This window comes from Dendropsophus ebraccatus, chromosome 11, assembly GCF_027789765.1.
Source record: "Dendropsophus ebraccatus isolate aDenEbr1 chromosome 11, aDenEbr1.pat, whole genome shotgun sequence".
Lineage (NCBI taxonomy): Eukaryota > Metazoa > Chordata > Amphibia > Anura > Hylidae > Dendropsophus > Dendropsophus ebraccatus.
Genome location: NC_091464.1, coordinates 79,650,358 through 79,665,510, shown reverse-complemented (window position 1 = coordinate 79,665,510; position 15,153 = coordinate 79,650,358). Strand labels below are relative to the sequence as shown.

Sequence of the window (15,153 nt, the reverse complement as noted above, 5' to 3'; positions counted from 1 at the left end):
CTGACGACTAACTTGTTACCCTACACCTGGATTCATTTAGTGAAGTTAGGGGTAGTTCACAATTTTTTTTTTCTTTCTAAACAACTGGTGCTAGAAAGTGCCAGAGATTTGTAATTTACTTCTATTAAAAAATCTCAAGTGTTCTAGTACTTATCAGCTGCTGTATGTCCTGCAGGAAGTGGTGTAGTCTCCAGTCTGGAGAGCAGGAGAGGTTTTCTATGGGGATTTGCTGCAGCAAAGAGCCCTGTGTTAGACTGGAAAGAATACACCACTTCTTGCAGGGCACACAGCAGCTCATAAGTACTGGAAGACTAGAGATTTTTTTTTTTATTAAAGTAAATTACAAATCTCTGGCACTTTCTTTTACCAGTTGATCTGAAAGAATTTTTTGGGGGGGTTAACTACTCCTTTAATATGAATAAAAATGAAGGCACGCACAAAATATCATCATCCTACTCATCGGCTATGAACCAGAATGCCATTCCGGGTATACCGTGTTTCATTTATACATACCGAGGAAATCAATTGTTTTTGCATGAAAATGGCCCAAAACTAAAATCGTAGTTTTCCGCTCTGTAAGCAAAGATTCCCAGTTTACTCAACGTCAGCAGAAGAAGTATTAGGACTGGCAACAACAAAGCCGCACATAATTGTTTCATCGCTGTTTATAGATAAATGGAAGAGACACCATGAAGACCTATTCAAAGTACATCTGTTCCTGTACTATACACTGCTCTAACTATACCTCCCCCTCCTGTTATTACACCTCACCCTCCCGTTATTACACCTCACCCTCCCGTTATTACACCTCAGGGCCGTTTCTAGGTAATTTTGACTACAGGGCGAATCCTGCTAAAAGCGGATGATTTCTTCCAGCTACAATTCATCTCCTCAGAACCTGCCAGACAAACATCTTAGGTTTCGCACTTTTACAACAACTTCCACTTTTTTGTGTCATGTGCAGTAAAGTCAGTAGCTATGTGAGTTGCCCTTTGTATGTCGGATCCCCTGCTGTGCCCCCATATAGTAATAATCCCCCTGTCCCCCCCCCATAGTAATAATCCTCCCTGTGCTTCCCCCATAGTAATAATCCCTCCATGGTTTGTTCACATATAGTAATAATCCCACCTGTGCAGTCCCCATAGTAATAATCCCTTCCTGCGCTCCCCCACCCATAGTAATAATCCCACCTGTGCAGTCTCCATAGTAATAAAAACCCCGCTGCTCTTCCCCATAGTAATAATCCCCCCTGTGCTCTCCCACCCATAGTAATAATCCCCCCTGTGCTCCCCCGCCTAGTAATAAGCCCCCCTGTGCTCCCCCACCCATAGTAATAAGCCCCCCTGTACTCCCCCCATAGTAATAAGCCCCCCTGTGCTCCCCCCATAGTAATAAGCCCGCCTGTGCTCCCCCACCCATAGTAATAAGACCCCCTGTGCTCCCCCATAGTAATAATCCCCCCATGTGCTCCTCCACCCATAGTAATAAGCCCCACTGTCCTCCCCCCATAGTAATAAGCCCCCCATGTGCTCCCCCACCCATAGTAATAAGCCCCCTGTGCTCCCTCTATAGTAATAAGCCCCCCTGTGCTCCCCCACCCATAGTAATAAGCCCCCCTGTGCTCCCCCACCGATAGTAATAAGCCCCCCTGTGCTCCCCCCATAATAATAATCCCCCCATGTGCTCCCCCACCCATAGTAATAAGCCCCCTGTGCTCCCTCTATAGTAATAAGCCCCCCTGTGCTCCCCCACCCATATTAATAAGCCCCCCTGTGCTCCCCCACCGATAGTAATAAGCCCCCCTGTGCTCCCCCCATAGTAATAATCCCCCCATGTGCTCCCCCACCCATAGTAATAAGCCCCACTGTCCTCCCCCCCATAGTAATAAGCCCCCCATGTGCTCCCCCACCCATAGTAATAAGCCCCCATGTGCTCCCCCACCCATAGTAATGAGCCTCCCTGTACTCCCCCACCCACAGTAATAAGCCCCCCCTGTGCTCCCCCATAGTAATAAGCCCCCATGTGCTCCCCCATAGTAATAAGCCCCCCATAGTAATAAGCCCCCCATGTGCTCCCCCACCCATAGTAATAAGCCCCCTGTGCTTCCCCACTCATAGTAATAAGCCCCCTGTGCTCCCCCCGTAGTAATAAGCCCCCTGTGCTCCCCCACCCATAGTAATAAGCCCCCCTGTGCTCCCCCCATAGTAATAAGCCCCCCATGTGCTCCCACACCCATAGTAATAAGCTGCACTGTGCTCCCCCCATAGTAATAAGCCCCCCATGTGCTCCCCCACCCATAGTAATAAGCCCCCTGTGCTCCCTCTATAGTAATAAGCCCCCCTGTGCTCCCCCCCATAGTAATAAGCCCCCCTGTGCTCCCCCCATAGTAATAAGCCCCCATGTGCTCCCCCACCCATAGTAATAAGCTCCACTGTGCTCCCCCCATAGTAATAAGCCCCCCATGTGCTCCCCCACCCATAGTAATAAGCCTCCCTGTGCTCCCCCACCCATAGTTATAAGCTCCCCTGTGCTTCCCCCATAGTAATAATCCCTCCATGGTTTGTTCACATATAGTAATAATCCCACCTGTGCAATCCCCATAGTAATAATCCCCCCCCTGCGCTCCCCCACCCATAGTAATAATCCCACCTGTGCAGTCTCCATAGTAATAAAACCCCCGCTGCTCTTCCCCATAGTAATAATCCCCTCTGTGCTCTCCCACCCATAGTAATAATCCCCCCTGTGCTCCCCCGCCTAGTAATAAGCCCCCCTGTGCTCCCCCACCCATAGTAATAAGCCCCCCTGTGCTCCCCCCATAGTAATAAGCCCCCCTGTGCTCCCCCACCCATAGTAATAAAACCCCCTGTGCTCCCCCATAGTAATAATCCCCCCATGTGCTCCCCCACCCATAGTAATAAGCCCCACTGTCCTCCCCCCCATAGTAATAAGCCCCCCATGTGCTCCCCCACCCATATTAATAAGCCCCCCTGTGCTCCCCCACCCATAGTAATAAGCCCCCCTGTGCTCCCCCCGTAGTAATAAGCCCCCCGTGCTCCCCCCCATAGTAATAAGCCCCCCTGTGCTCCCCCCATAGTAATAAGCCCCCATGTGCTCCCCCACCCATAGTAATAAGCCTCCCTGTGCTCCCCCACCCATAGTTATAAGCTCCCCTGTGCTCCCTCCATAGTAATAAGCCCCCCTGTGCTCCCCGCCATAGTAATAAGCCCCCATGTGCTCCTCCACCCATAGTAATTAGCCCCCCTGTGCTCCCCCATAGTAATATCCCCCCTGTGCTCCCCCACCCATAGTAATAAGCCCCGCTGTGCTCCCCCCATAGTAATAAGCCCCCCTGTGCTCCACCACCCATAGTAATAAGCCCCCCTGTGCTCCCCCCCCATAGTATAAGCCACCCTGTGCTCCCCCACCCATAGTAATAAGCCCCCCATGCTTTGTCCACACATACACACACACACAAAAATACATTAAACTCACCTTGTTACAGCATGCAGCAGGTCCCTCTCTCCTCTTCTCCAGCCTGTGAGGAGCAGGCCGCCGTCACCCCCACAAACATCTTCTCTCTTCAGCAGGCGCAGTGATATGACGTCATTGCGCCTGCTCAGGGAGAAGGTGTCTGCAGCGGCTTGCCGGGTGCAGAGTGCTCGGCAGGGTTCGGGCGGTCCATGGGGGGCGGAGCTGCGTTCGGGTGGGCGGGCGCCAGTCTTGCCCTGTGATGGGGCAAGCAGGCGGGCAGCCGGGGGTGCACGCAGCTTAGTGGAGCCACCAGAGCCCCCTAGCTGTCGGTGCCCCGTGCGGTCGCCCAGCCTGCCCGCCTCTAGAAACGGCCCTGTTACACCTCACCCTCCCGTTATTACACCTCACCCTCCCGTTATTACACCTCACCCTCCCGCTATTACACCTCATTCTCCCGTTATTACACCTAACCCTCCCGTTACTACACCTCACCCTCCTGTTATTACACCTCAATGCTCATAGGGCAGAAAGGCCTGGTGTGTAATGAGGCCTAAATGCCCTTTTGTTACATTAGAGGATGGCAGCCCAGCAGCTGCAGAATATGTTGGTGCTATATACAGGGATTATTCCTCATTCTCCTGTGCTGAGCGGCAGGTGTCACCAGGCATACAGTATGTAGAATAATAATGGCCGCCCCTGCTCTCTGACAGCTGTTTATGTATCAGTAGAATTTTTGGTTTTTACAATGTGCAGCCTAAGTACAATGCAATACAAGGAGGAAGAAATATGAGGTGCTGACTGTACAATTATACCAGGCCATGTTATTGGTGAAGCTTTGAATACAGAACATCTGAAATAGTACAAATGAGATGGGCACATAAGTCCTGGCGCCGTCTCTTTCTTGTGAAGGGCAGAACTTTAATTTACTTCTGCAATGAAGAATGGGGCTGTCACTATGTGCAGGTGGCCTTCGGTATATAAATATAACCTAGTGTAAGAATAGCAGCTGAAAGAAAGGTCTGGACGTGCAGGGACTATGCGTTACTGAGCCCAGTACATGAAACAGGGAGCACATTACTAACCAGTAGCCTCTGTAATGGCATGTGTATATAATATACAGCAAAAGGCAGATTCTGTATAATAAAACTGTTCTTTCTTGAGACCAGCGTTTTCAAGCTATTCCATATGGTATACTGTAAAAAATAATGTTTCTAGGGGCTAGCCTAGCCTAGGGGCTTTCAGTATTCAGCATCTCGAGACTGTATTGGTGGGTGAAAGATCAGCAAACAGTGGCGTGATCGCCGTTATCAGGAGCACACGGAAGAGCACTGCCTTCACCAGCAACAGTGCATGTGTGCACCAAGACAACGCCAGCATGGAGCAGGAATGCAAAAATACTGGAAGGTTTCCAATCTAACAAACCGCCAAAGCCAGGCATCCATCCACAGACAGCTGTTTCGGGTATTTGTCCCTCACAGTGCTCTCTGCTGCCACCTCTGTCCATATCAGGAACTGTCCAGAGCAGCAGCAAATCCCCATAGAAAACCTCTCCTGCTCTGGACAGTTCCTAACATGGACAGAGGTGGCAGCAGAGAGCATTGTGTCAGACTGGAAAGAATTCACCACTTCCTGCAGGGCATACATCAGCTGATAAGTACTGGAAGCCTTTTTAAACAGAAGTCAATTACAAATCTATATAACTTTCTGATTCGAATATTTTTGTCAGAGTGCCCATTTAAACACAGTATTGTTCTAAGAAAGTCGCTTCAGCTATCTTCACAGAACACAAGTTTGCTCTTAGGTTCAGTCTTTGAAGAGTGTAACCCGCATTTCTTATTCAGTATCTTCATTATTCATACATCCTTTCAGTAATCTCACATAGCCACTCGGTTACAGCTCTGTTAGCCAGGTAGACGACAGTACACAACGCTGTTTATACCCTATGTACCTGCACTCCCATTTCTCGGGGAGGGGCGCCATTTTTCTCTATGCACCAGATGACATAAAGGAATGATATACTGAGTCCTAAGGAAGATCCAAGAAGATTCCCCTTCACCTGTTTACTATAGGAAATAAATAGGGATAGAATAACTGGCTGAAGGATAGTTTGTTGGTGGCAGCACAAGCTAGAGCGAGCGGGTTACAGGGTTATTGGTGTTATGTACCAGGTAAGAAACGCTGACATCTAAAATCAACTTAGGTTTCTTGTTCAGTAGAGATGAGAACTTGGAGGGCGCTTGGGTTAATCCATGGACGAGTGTTCAGCATTTGACTCCCGATGCCCGGAGAAGTTGGATGCAGCCCATATCCTGGACCGCTGTCGCACCCGCTCTCCCTGCTGGCACTGCCTGGCTGACACCAGAGCCCACGTGCAGGGGCCCCAGCGCCGCCCTCTACTCAGCCCTTACCAGCCCGGCTCCTGCCCCCATGTCTCAGTCTGGGGCACGTAACCCCACCTCCAAGGGCGCACGCACACTGGGTGTCTCAGATTTAAAGGGCCAGTGCACCCTTAATTGGTCTGCACCCAATCACCCCTCTTATAAATCTGCACCTGCCCTCTCATTCCCCCTTAGAGCCTCTGAAAGCTTCCCATAGTGTGAGGTCCCAGCAGCCCGTGGTTCCTGCCCCTGGTTTCAGCCTGTGACTGCTGTCCTGGTTCCCGCCATGAGTCCTGCTGTGTACCTGCCTTCCTGTCTGCATGCACCTTGCCCGCCACTGTTAGCAAGCCTAGCCAGGGGTAGCGACCTGGGGGTTGCCTGCCACTGCAAGTCCAACCCACCTAACCCGCTACAAGCAACCCTTTACATTCCGCTCCCTGGTGCGGCGTAGGGTCATATAACACAAATGGATTTTTAACGATTAACGATAAACAATCGTAAACGAGATTGTTTATCGATAACCTGAAATCGTTCACCCTATTACACAGAACGATGGTCGTTTAAATTCAAACGATATAACGTTTTTTTCATGATAATCGTCCCGTGTAATAGGGCCTTTAAGCCATCGCTAGCGGAGGTTCTGCAAATCCATGAATCCTGCCGTGACAATATGTTTATTCACTGAACAAGAAGCCCAAGTTCCCGCTATGATTGTAGATGTCAGCGTCTCTTGTCTGGTACATAACACCAATAAGCCTCAGGTTACCGATCCCCTCCGGAATATGCCGCTCGACTAAGCGAGCAATCTCCAAGTCTCTGCCTGGTAGGAACATGAAGCATCATCCGCTGCAATGTGACACCGAGGGAAGACATCTAAGTAGTGGCCACATCATTACCCAGACCACCCAAGCAGCAGTAATGAGAGGTGAATGGTCTGCAGACGGCCGCTCACACATCACACACAGGATAGAAAACTTCTGCTCGTGTACATGTCAGTACAGTTAGTGCACCAACATCTCCCATCCTGTACTGTATAAGATTGCTGGAGTGCATATACAGTACAGTAGTAGTACAGGCAGTGCACCACCATCTCCCATCCTGTACTGTATAAGACTGCTGGACTGCATATACAGTACAGTAGTAGTACAGGCAGTGCACCACCATCTCCCATCCTGTACAGTACTGTATAAGACTGCTGGAGTGCATATACAGTACAGTAGTAGTACAGTCAGTGCACCACCATCTCCCATCCTGTACTGTATAAGATTGCTGGAGTGCATATACAGTACAGTAGTAGTACAGTCAGTGCACCACCATCTCCCATCCTGTACTGTATAAGACTGCTGGAGTGCATATACAGTACAGTAGTAGTACAGGCAGTGCACCACCATCTCCCATCCTGTACTGTATAAGACTGCTGGAGTGCATATACAGTACAGTAGTAGTACAGTCAGTGCACCACCATCTCCCATCCTGTACTGTGTAAGATTGCTGGAGTGCATATACAGTACAGTGGTAGTACAGGCAGTGCACCACCATCTCCCATCCTGTACAGTACTGTATAAGACTGCTGGAGTGCATATACAGTACAGTAGTAGTACAGTCAGTGCACCACCATCTCCCATCCTGTACTGTGTAAGATTGCTGGAGTGCATATACAGTACAGTAGTAGTACAGTCAGTGCACCACCATCTCCCATCCTGTACTGTATAAGATTGCTGGAGTGCATATACAGTACAGTAGTAGTACAGTCAGTGCACCACCATCTCCCATCCTGTACAGTACTGTATAAGACTGCTGGAGTGCATATACAGTACAGTAGTAGTACAGTCAGTGCACCACCATCTCCCATCCTGTACTGTATAAGATTGCTGGAGTGCATATACAGTACAGTAGTAGTACAGTCAGTGCACCACCATCTCCCATCCTGTACTGTATAAGATTGCTGGAGTGCATATACAGTACAGTAGTAGTACAGTCAGTGCACCACCATCTCCCATCCTGTACAGTACTGTATAAGACTGCTGGAGTGCATATACAGTACAGTAGTAGTACAGTCAGTGCACCACCATCTCCCATCCTGAACTGTATAAGATTGCTGGAGTGCATATACAGTACAGTAGTAGTACAGTCAGTGCACCACCATCTCCCATCCTGTACTGTATAAGATTGCTGGAGTGCATATACAGTACAGTAGTAGTACAGTCAGTGCACCCCCATCTCCCATCCTGTACTGTATAAGACTGCTGGAGTGCATATACAGTACAGTAGTAGTACAGTCAGTGCACCACCATCTCCCATCCTGTACTGTATTAGACTGCTGGAGTGCATATACAGTACAGTAGTAGTACAGTCAGTGTACCACCATCTCCCATCCTGTACTGTGTAAGATTGCTGGAGTGCATATACAGTACAGTGGTAGTACAGTCAGTGCACAACCTTCTTCCATTTGTTATAGTGCTGGGATGGGGGGGGGCACTATACAGTAATGGATAAGTGAGAAGTTGGTCACTGCTGTACTATAATTGCTGGTTTTGTTGGTTACATGTATAGTGCTGTTCTGTACTATAGTGATTAGATTGTGAACCTTCAATATAATAAATAATACTGTAGGTAATTATTGGTGGGTGCTGGAACCAATTAAACACATTTACATTATTTCTTATGGGAAGACACTGATCGCTTCTGAAACTGCCTTCCTGAATAGATTAAATCTGAGAACAGAGGAACTAATGGAATATTATTTTATATATATATATATATATATATATATATATATATATATATATATATATATATGTAAATAAATACATACATATATATATATATATATATATATATATATATATATATATATATATATATATCTATATCGAAAGAGAGAGACAGTATAACTGGTTTCAGTGCAGCATTTTCCTGCATTATTGATAGCTGTTTTCATTTTATCTGTGTAGTATCCCGCACCTGGTTACAGACAATACCCATAATTACAACCCGCTATGAATGCTATTAGCAAATGAAAAGTAATTAGAGGTACAACAAATTCACGTACCTGCTAGTTAAGCCTCGTGGTTTAGCGAACGCAGTTAATTTTCTGAGGAGCTTTCTTCGCTGACATCACTGTAACTATCCCTATGAAACAAAGGAGAAAAAACAGAACAGTCAATTAAATTGCATAATTTCAATCCCCCGGATACCAGTGCTCACAATCCCTTGATGAAGACCACAGAAATTATTTTTTCAATCAAATTGATATTATATAAATTAGTCACAGACATATCAGGTATATGAAGTTACACAGACAACCCCTTAAAGGAGAAGTCCACTGATTTAAAAATTTTTTATCCGGCCGGAGCAGGAAGAACATAACAAACAGTCACACTCACCTCTCCCCGTGCTGTTGCAGCGCTGCACTGCCGCTTCGGGACCCCACCGGGCACTGGGATCTTCTGCAGAGTCAACATCACAACTAGGTTGATGGACAGCCTACTCAGCCAGTCAATGACAGGGGCGGGACTGTGCAAGCGGACATTTTCCCTCGAATTGTGACATCATCAGAACTCGGGGGAAAATGCCTTCTGGCGGGGGTCCCAGAGCCTTGAACCCATGTTTCACAGGCAGGGGGGAAGGAGACTGAATATATAGTAACAAGTATGGAAGGAATTGTTAGTCTCACCATGGGCAGCAATACATCAAAAGTTATGTTTGAGTGGAATACCCCTTTAAACAAGTGTAACAAAACACACAGAAAAGGTAAAAACCTAAATAACAAGAGTGATACAACATGCAAAGTGGCCATGCTTAAAATAAAGTGCCAGGTGCAAAAATCATGCAATAAAGTGCAGAAGTGCATTGTGAGGTGTTATGTCACATCAGCAAATTCATGTCATACATTAAACATTAGATAGGGGAAGGCTGAAGAAAAACGGAAACCGCATTTATATTGTCCTAATCCAATAAAATATTTAAAAAATATATATAGATTTTCTGAATATCTATTTTACAAATGTATGAATCTAAACATAGCTAATAAAAATAAATATTCATTCCAAAACTAAAAAATTGACATACCAAAGTTTATATAAAAATATATATTATGAAGGGGGGGAAATCACAAATTATTTTTCACTGGAATAACAACAAAAGTTGTATCTATGTGATTTTTTTCCATCTACGGAGATGCACTAGGGTTAGTTTTTACTGTAGTGATCTGTAGCTTTTATTGGTGCCTTTTTGAGATAGATTCGACTATTTGGTAGTTTTTTACTGCAAGTTTTGTGGGAAGCGATGTAAATAGAGATGAGCGAACCTGGAGCATGCTCCAGTCGATCCGAACCCGAACTTTCTGCATTTGATTAGCGGTGGCTGCTGAAGTTGGATAAAGCCCTAAGGCTATGTGGAAAACATGGATATAGTCATTGGCCGTATCCATGTTTTCCAGACAACCTTAGAGCTTTATCCAAGTTCAGCAGCCCCCAGCTAATCAAATACCGAACGTTCGGGTTCGGATCGACTCGAACCCGATGTAAACAAAAAACTTTGAAATTCCAGATGGTAAGTAACATTATACTTTTTGTTAATAAATGTCTTTTTTTGGGGCTCTGCGACAGCTACAGGGGAATGGGGAAGGTGTCTGGTCATCGTCTGGTACTATTATATATATAGTATACGGCCCTTGCTGCATGATATTCGAGAGTGTAATAGGCTCAGTAAGCGTGATCAGTATAGTGATCAATCTGTGTAATCCGGCCCCTAGGGTACTATTGCATGGCCCGATAATAACTGTAAACAAGCACCAATCTGCTAAATCAGCACTCGTTTACGGGGCCTATTACACAGCCCGATAATCGTTTCGCAAGCGCCATATGGGATGTCCTTGCAGTCCTTGCAAACATGACCTGTCCATGGTCCAGAGCCTCACCTGACAGGCCCCTCAGCCAATCACTGGCCGCGCTGGATGGGTAATGTATACACTTTGCAAATCGTCAGCCGCCGGCCACGCATCACTATTACACATAGCGATGTGCGGTCAGCACCCGACAATTATAGGTCCAAACCTAAATCAACAATCAGCCGATGTTTATTACACAGAGCGATAATTGGCCAGTAAGCTGCCAGTGTGACCTAAACATGCTACAAAGACCTGCAGTGTCCCTGGACTTGTCCACCATCAGGCAGATCTGGAAGGTATTGGTCAACAACTGCAAAGGGAGTTATTCAGCGTGGCAGAAAAGGAGTGTTTATTGATAGAAAGTCTAGGCCAAAAAGGCCATGTATTTCTACACATGGTCCTCATATTTGATGTAAAAAATCAAGATGTTTTGAATATTTTGTTTCCATTCATTTGATCTTACTAACATGTCTATCAATCCTGGGATTTCCATCATTTTATGACTTTTGGTGTTGCAGTTTCAATGTTAGGTTATGTTCACACTGAGGAATAGGCGAGGAATCAGTGCTTAATTTTATGCAGATTCCGCTTGAAATTCCGCCAGTAAAATATGGACAAAGCAATGTCCTATTGTGGTCAATGGGATTTGCGCTCTGTTGTTCACAAGGCAGAATTTATGTGCAGAGTGTTTCGCTGCGGATCCGCTTTCCGCCCAAGGAACTGACATGTCACTTGGCGGATTCCGCTAGCGTAATCCCAAAGAAGTCATTGGGGCTTTGAACTTCCGCTTTCCATTCGAATTCCACCAGAGTGGAGGAGGAAGAAATTTTAGGCAGAAAACTTTCCTCTTCAATTCCTCAGCTATTCCTCAGTATAGACATACCCTACGGCTGGGTTCACACTGAGCAACTGTCACGGAATTTCTGGCGGATTCCGTGTCAAAATGCACGAGGAATCCGCCCGTAATGAATGAACATTGTGAATGTACATATGCTTTAATGGGCTTTCCGCTTATTTGTTCACACAGCGCAATTTCTGCGCTAAAAATTCTGTGGATCCGCTTTTCGCCTTAAGAATTGACATGTCAATTCTTTCGGTGGATTCTGCTAAAGGAATCCTATAGAAGCCAATGGGGCTTGAATTCTGCTTAAAATTCCGCTTGAATTCCACTCGAATTCTGGTCTGTCTTGAGCCAATTGACAAACATTCTCCATGACATGTATCCCACTTGGAGGGAGATGTCAGGTCATTGCAGATACATATATACAACATACATTAAATATGGGCCATTAGACAGTTTAAACTTTTGCTCACAATATTTAATTTCATAGCACAAGTGTCCTTTAACAAAACTTTGTAATTGGAAGGCTATGTTCCCACAATGTCTTTATATGATCGTTTTACAGCCACCTTTTTGGAGGGCTGTAAGTTTGGTTCTTAAATATATCCCATAATTTGCATGAAACAACCGTTTTTTGGAACAAAAATTACAGCTGTGCAAAAAAGTGCCCATAATATGGCCATAAAAAGGCAATGTGGGAACATAGGCTTATAGTTATACATGACTACCTTAGCAGCTTAAAGAGGATGTACCACCTGGTACATCCTCTTTAACCTAAACCCACCTATCGAACGGCGCCGTCACGGTGAAGCCGATGCCGCGGTCCGTTTTTCGGACCGAGGCCCCGTTCCCGTGCACGGCGCCGTTCTATGCACGGGAACCGGACGGTGCTCAAGCACTGGAGGCCGGCCTACCTGCCCCCAGTGGGAGGGAATTCCCTCCCCTGTATGACGCGGCTCCTTTAGAATGAACGGAGCCGCGTCATACAGGGGAGGGAATTCCCTTCCACTAGGGGCGGCCTGGCCTACCTCCAGTGCTTTAGCACCGTCTAGTTCCCGTGCATAGAATGGCGCCGTGCATCACCGTGCCGGCGCCGTTCGATAGGTGGGTTCAGGTTAAAGTGGATGTACCAGGTGGTACATCCTCTTTAACTTCGTAAGACATCAGATATATACTAAAGCCTGTCCCCAATCTGTCCTGTATTGATTATTTTTCCTTTATTTAATTCCAATTCAATCAATTTTTAAATGACTGTCTAGAATACAATAGATTTTATTGTCTCTTAGATACAACTGTTTACAGCCGCTTCCAAGACTTTTCTGCTTAAACTGACTATAGTGGCAAGTTACCCAGTAATAGCATTTATACTCTGCCCACTAAAGTACAGACTAGGAACTCCGGCCCATCGTCCCTTGGAATCCACTATTCCTTGGAATGACACACAGATGTACCTTCCAGTATTCTCTCAAAGTATCAGAAATAAATTATATTTATTAAATATTATTGATAATTATTTTCTAGTTTTGTGTATAACTCCTATACCTAGGTGTCTCCATGGTAACAGACTACACAAAAACTGTGTGTAGTCTGATCCTATAGTCATATACCCTTCCATCTGTCTGGAACTTCTGGCTTACATACTGAGGCTGGGTTCACACTACGTATATTTCAGTCAGTAATGTGGTCCTCATATTGCAACCAAAACCAGGAGTGGATTAAAAACACAGAAAGGCTCTGTTCACACAATGGTGAAATTGAGTGGATGGCCGCCATATAACAGTAAATAACTGCCATTATTTTAATACAACAGCCGTTTAATATTTGCCATTAAATGGCGGCCATCCACTCAATTTCAACATTGTGTGAACAGATCCTTTCTGTGTTTTTAATCCACTCCTGGTTTTGGTTGCAATATGAGGACCACAATACTGACTGAAATATACGTAGTGTGAACCCAGCCTAAATGTAAACTTTCATGAACTCTGTCAGCAGGTTTATGCTGTCTTATCTCAGGGTAGCATAAACTAGTGACAGAGAAGCTGAACAGAATGATGTACCACATACATTGTTCTGTGCAGCTAATTCAGAGATCTCCTCCTGAATAACATGGACAATAAGTAGTCCTCTCCATTATGTGCATGAGCCTGGTAGTCCTGGATATTTATGAGCACCAGCTCCTTCTGCCCACTGGCCGCTGATTGACAAATGACTGCCTATACACAGCATGACTAGATAACTGCCAATCAGCAGCTGGAGGGCGAAAGGAAGGGGTGTGGCTAGAATCCCTTTCTCCTGCATATAAGGAGAACAGCTGAACAGAATGATGTAAGTAATACACCGATCTGTTCAGCATTTCTGTCACTAGTTAATACCGCCCTTATTTAAGGCACCATATACCTAGTGACAGATTCCCTTTAAAAACTCAGAACATCAGAACTGGATCCTAAAATCAGTAGATCACCATAATCAATTACATAATATGAAGAACAGATGTTACTTCTAAACTTTCTTTTCTTCTAATATATATTCAACATCAGAAACGGCATAAATTCCAGGTAAAAACATATCAAAATGCAATGTGTGAACACAACCTTATTTTTCCTAGTTAAGGCTGCTTAAAGGGGTATTCTGGCAATGGAAAACTTTTTATACATGTCTGTCTTTCTTATTTCCTGGTGCCACTCTCAGCTGTCCACCCTGCTCAGGAATCAGCTGTGTCTTCAGGTTTCTCTTGGACTTTGCAGGCAGTAGACAGTCAGTGACAGGAAGGTTGGAGAATATCTGGCAGCAATATTTTTTAGCATTTATGACAGGGAGACGGCTGGAGGCAGCACTACAGGTAGAAGGAAGGTAGACGGATGCCCTTGCAGAATCCCAGTAAAGCTGGCAGTAGGCAGGAATATTATGGACCTTTTATACGTGTTTATTATCCTTTAAAGCGTTGCGATATTGATCGATATTTAGCGATTATCTGCTGACGAAAATACAGCTAATGATGTAATGAGGAGGCATACATTATTAATGATCTTTCAAAGATTGTCTTAAAATCATCACCGGTCATTCATTGATATTTCGCAGATTGATTTTTCTAAACAGTCGTTTGCACGTTTGCACATTCACCCTGCTGTGTGGGTTGGTCTGAAAGGCATGAGCGATCAGTTACACGATAATAAAGCGATTGAAGGAATTTTGGGCGCGATTTATCTCAATCGTTTCAAACCACAAACGCTAAATGACCTTCAAACAATCATTTAAGTTATTAATCTGTGTGAAAGAACCATTAGTCTCTTATTTGACTTCAAGATGTTTCGCTGCTGCGTTGTTGGTTGTTAAAGGAACATGCAAAGACCTACCACAACAGGTCTGAAGAAGAAAATAACACTAGTATTGCATATGTCAAAATCATATACATTTCTGCACAGGAATTTTACTGTCTTATAGATAATTCAGCATTATTTACGTCAATGGATCTGAGATGGATAATCCCTTTAAGCAGAAAGGCTGCATTTACAATTCATCTTTGTTCTATGTTGTCAGTAGACATAGCTATAATGTATCCTGATGTAAACACT

The 15,153-nt window shown here is 45.2% G+C and overlaps 1 protein-coding gene across 1 annotated transcript in view; it reads right to left on the bottom strand.

Moving 5' to 3' along the window:
* Positions 1-15,153, bottom strand: part of CTPS2 (CTP synthase 2) — a 135,461-nt gene that overhangs the window by 13,356 nt on the left and 106,952 nt on the right. The window contains exon 19 of the mRNA XM_069946282.1: positions 8,902-8,981. Coding sequence (XP_069802383.1) covers positions 8,936-8,981 — 46 coding nt within the window. The 3' untranslated portion in view covers positions 8,902-8,935. The remainder of the gene's footprint in view (positions 1-8,901; positions 8,982-15,153) is intronic.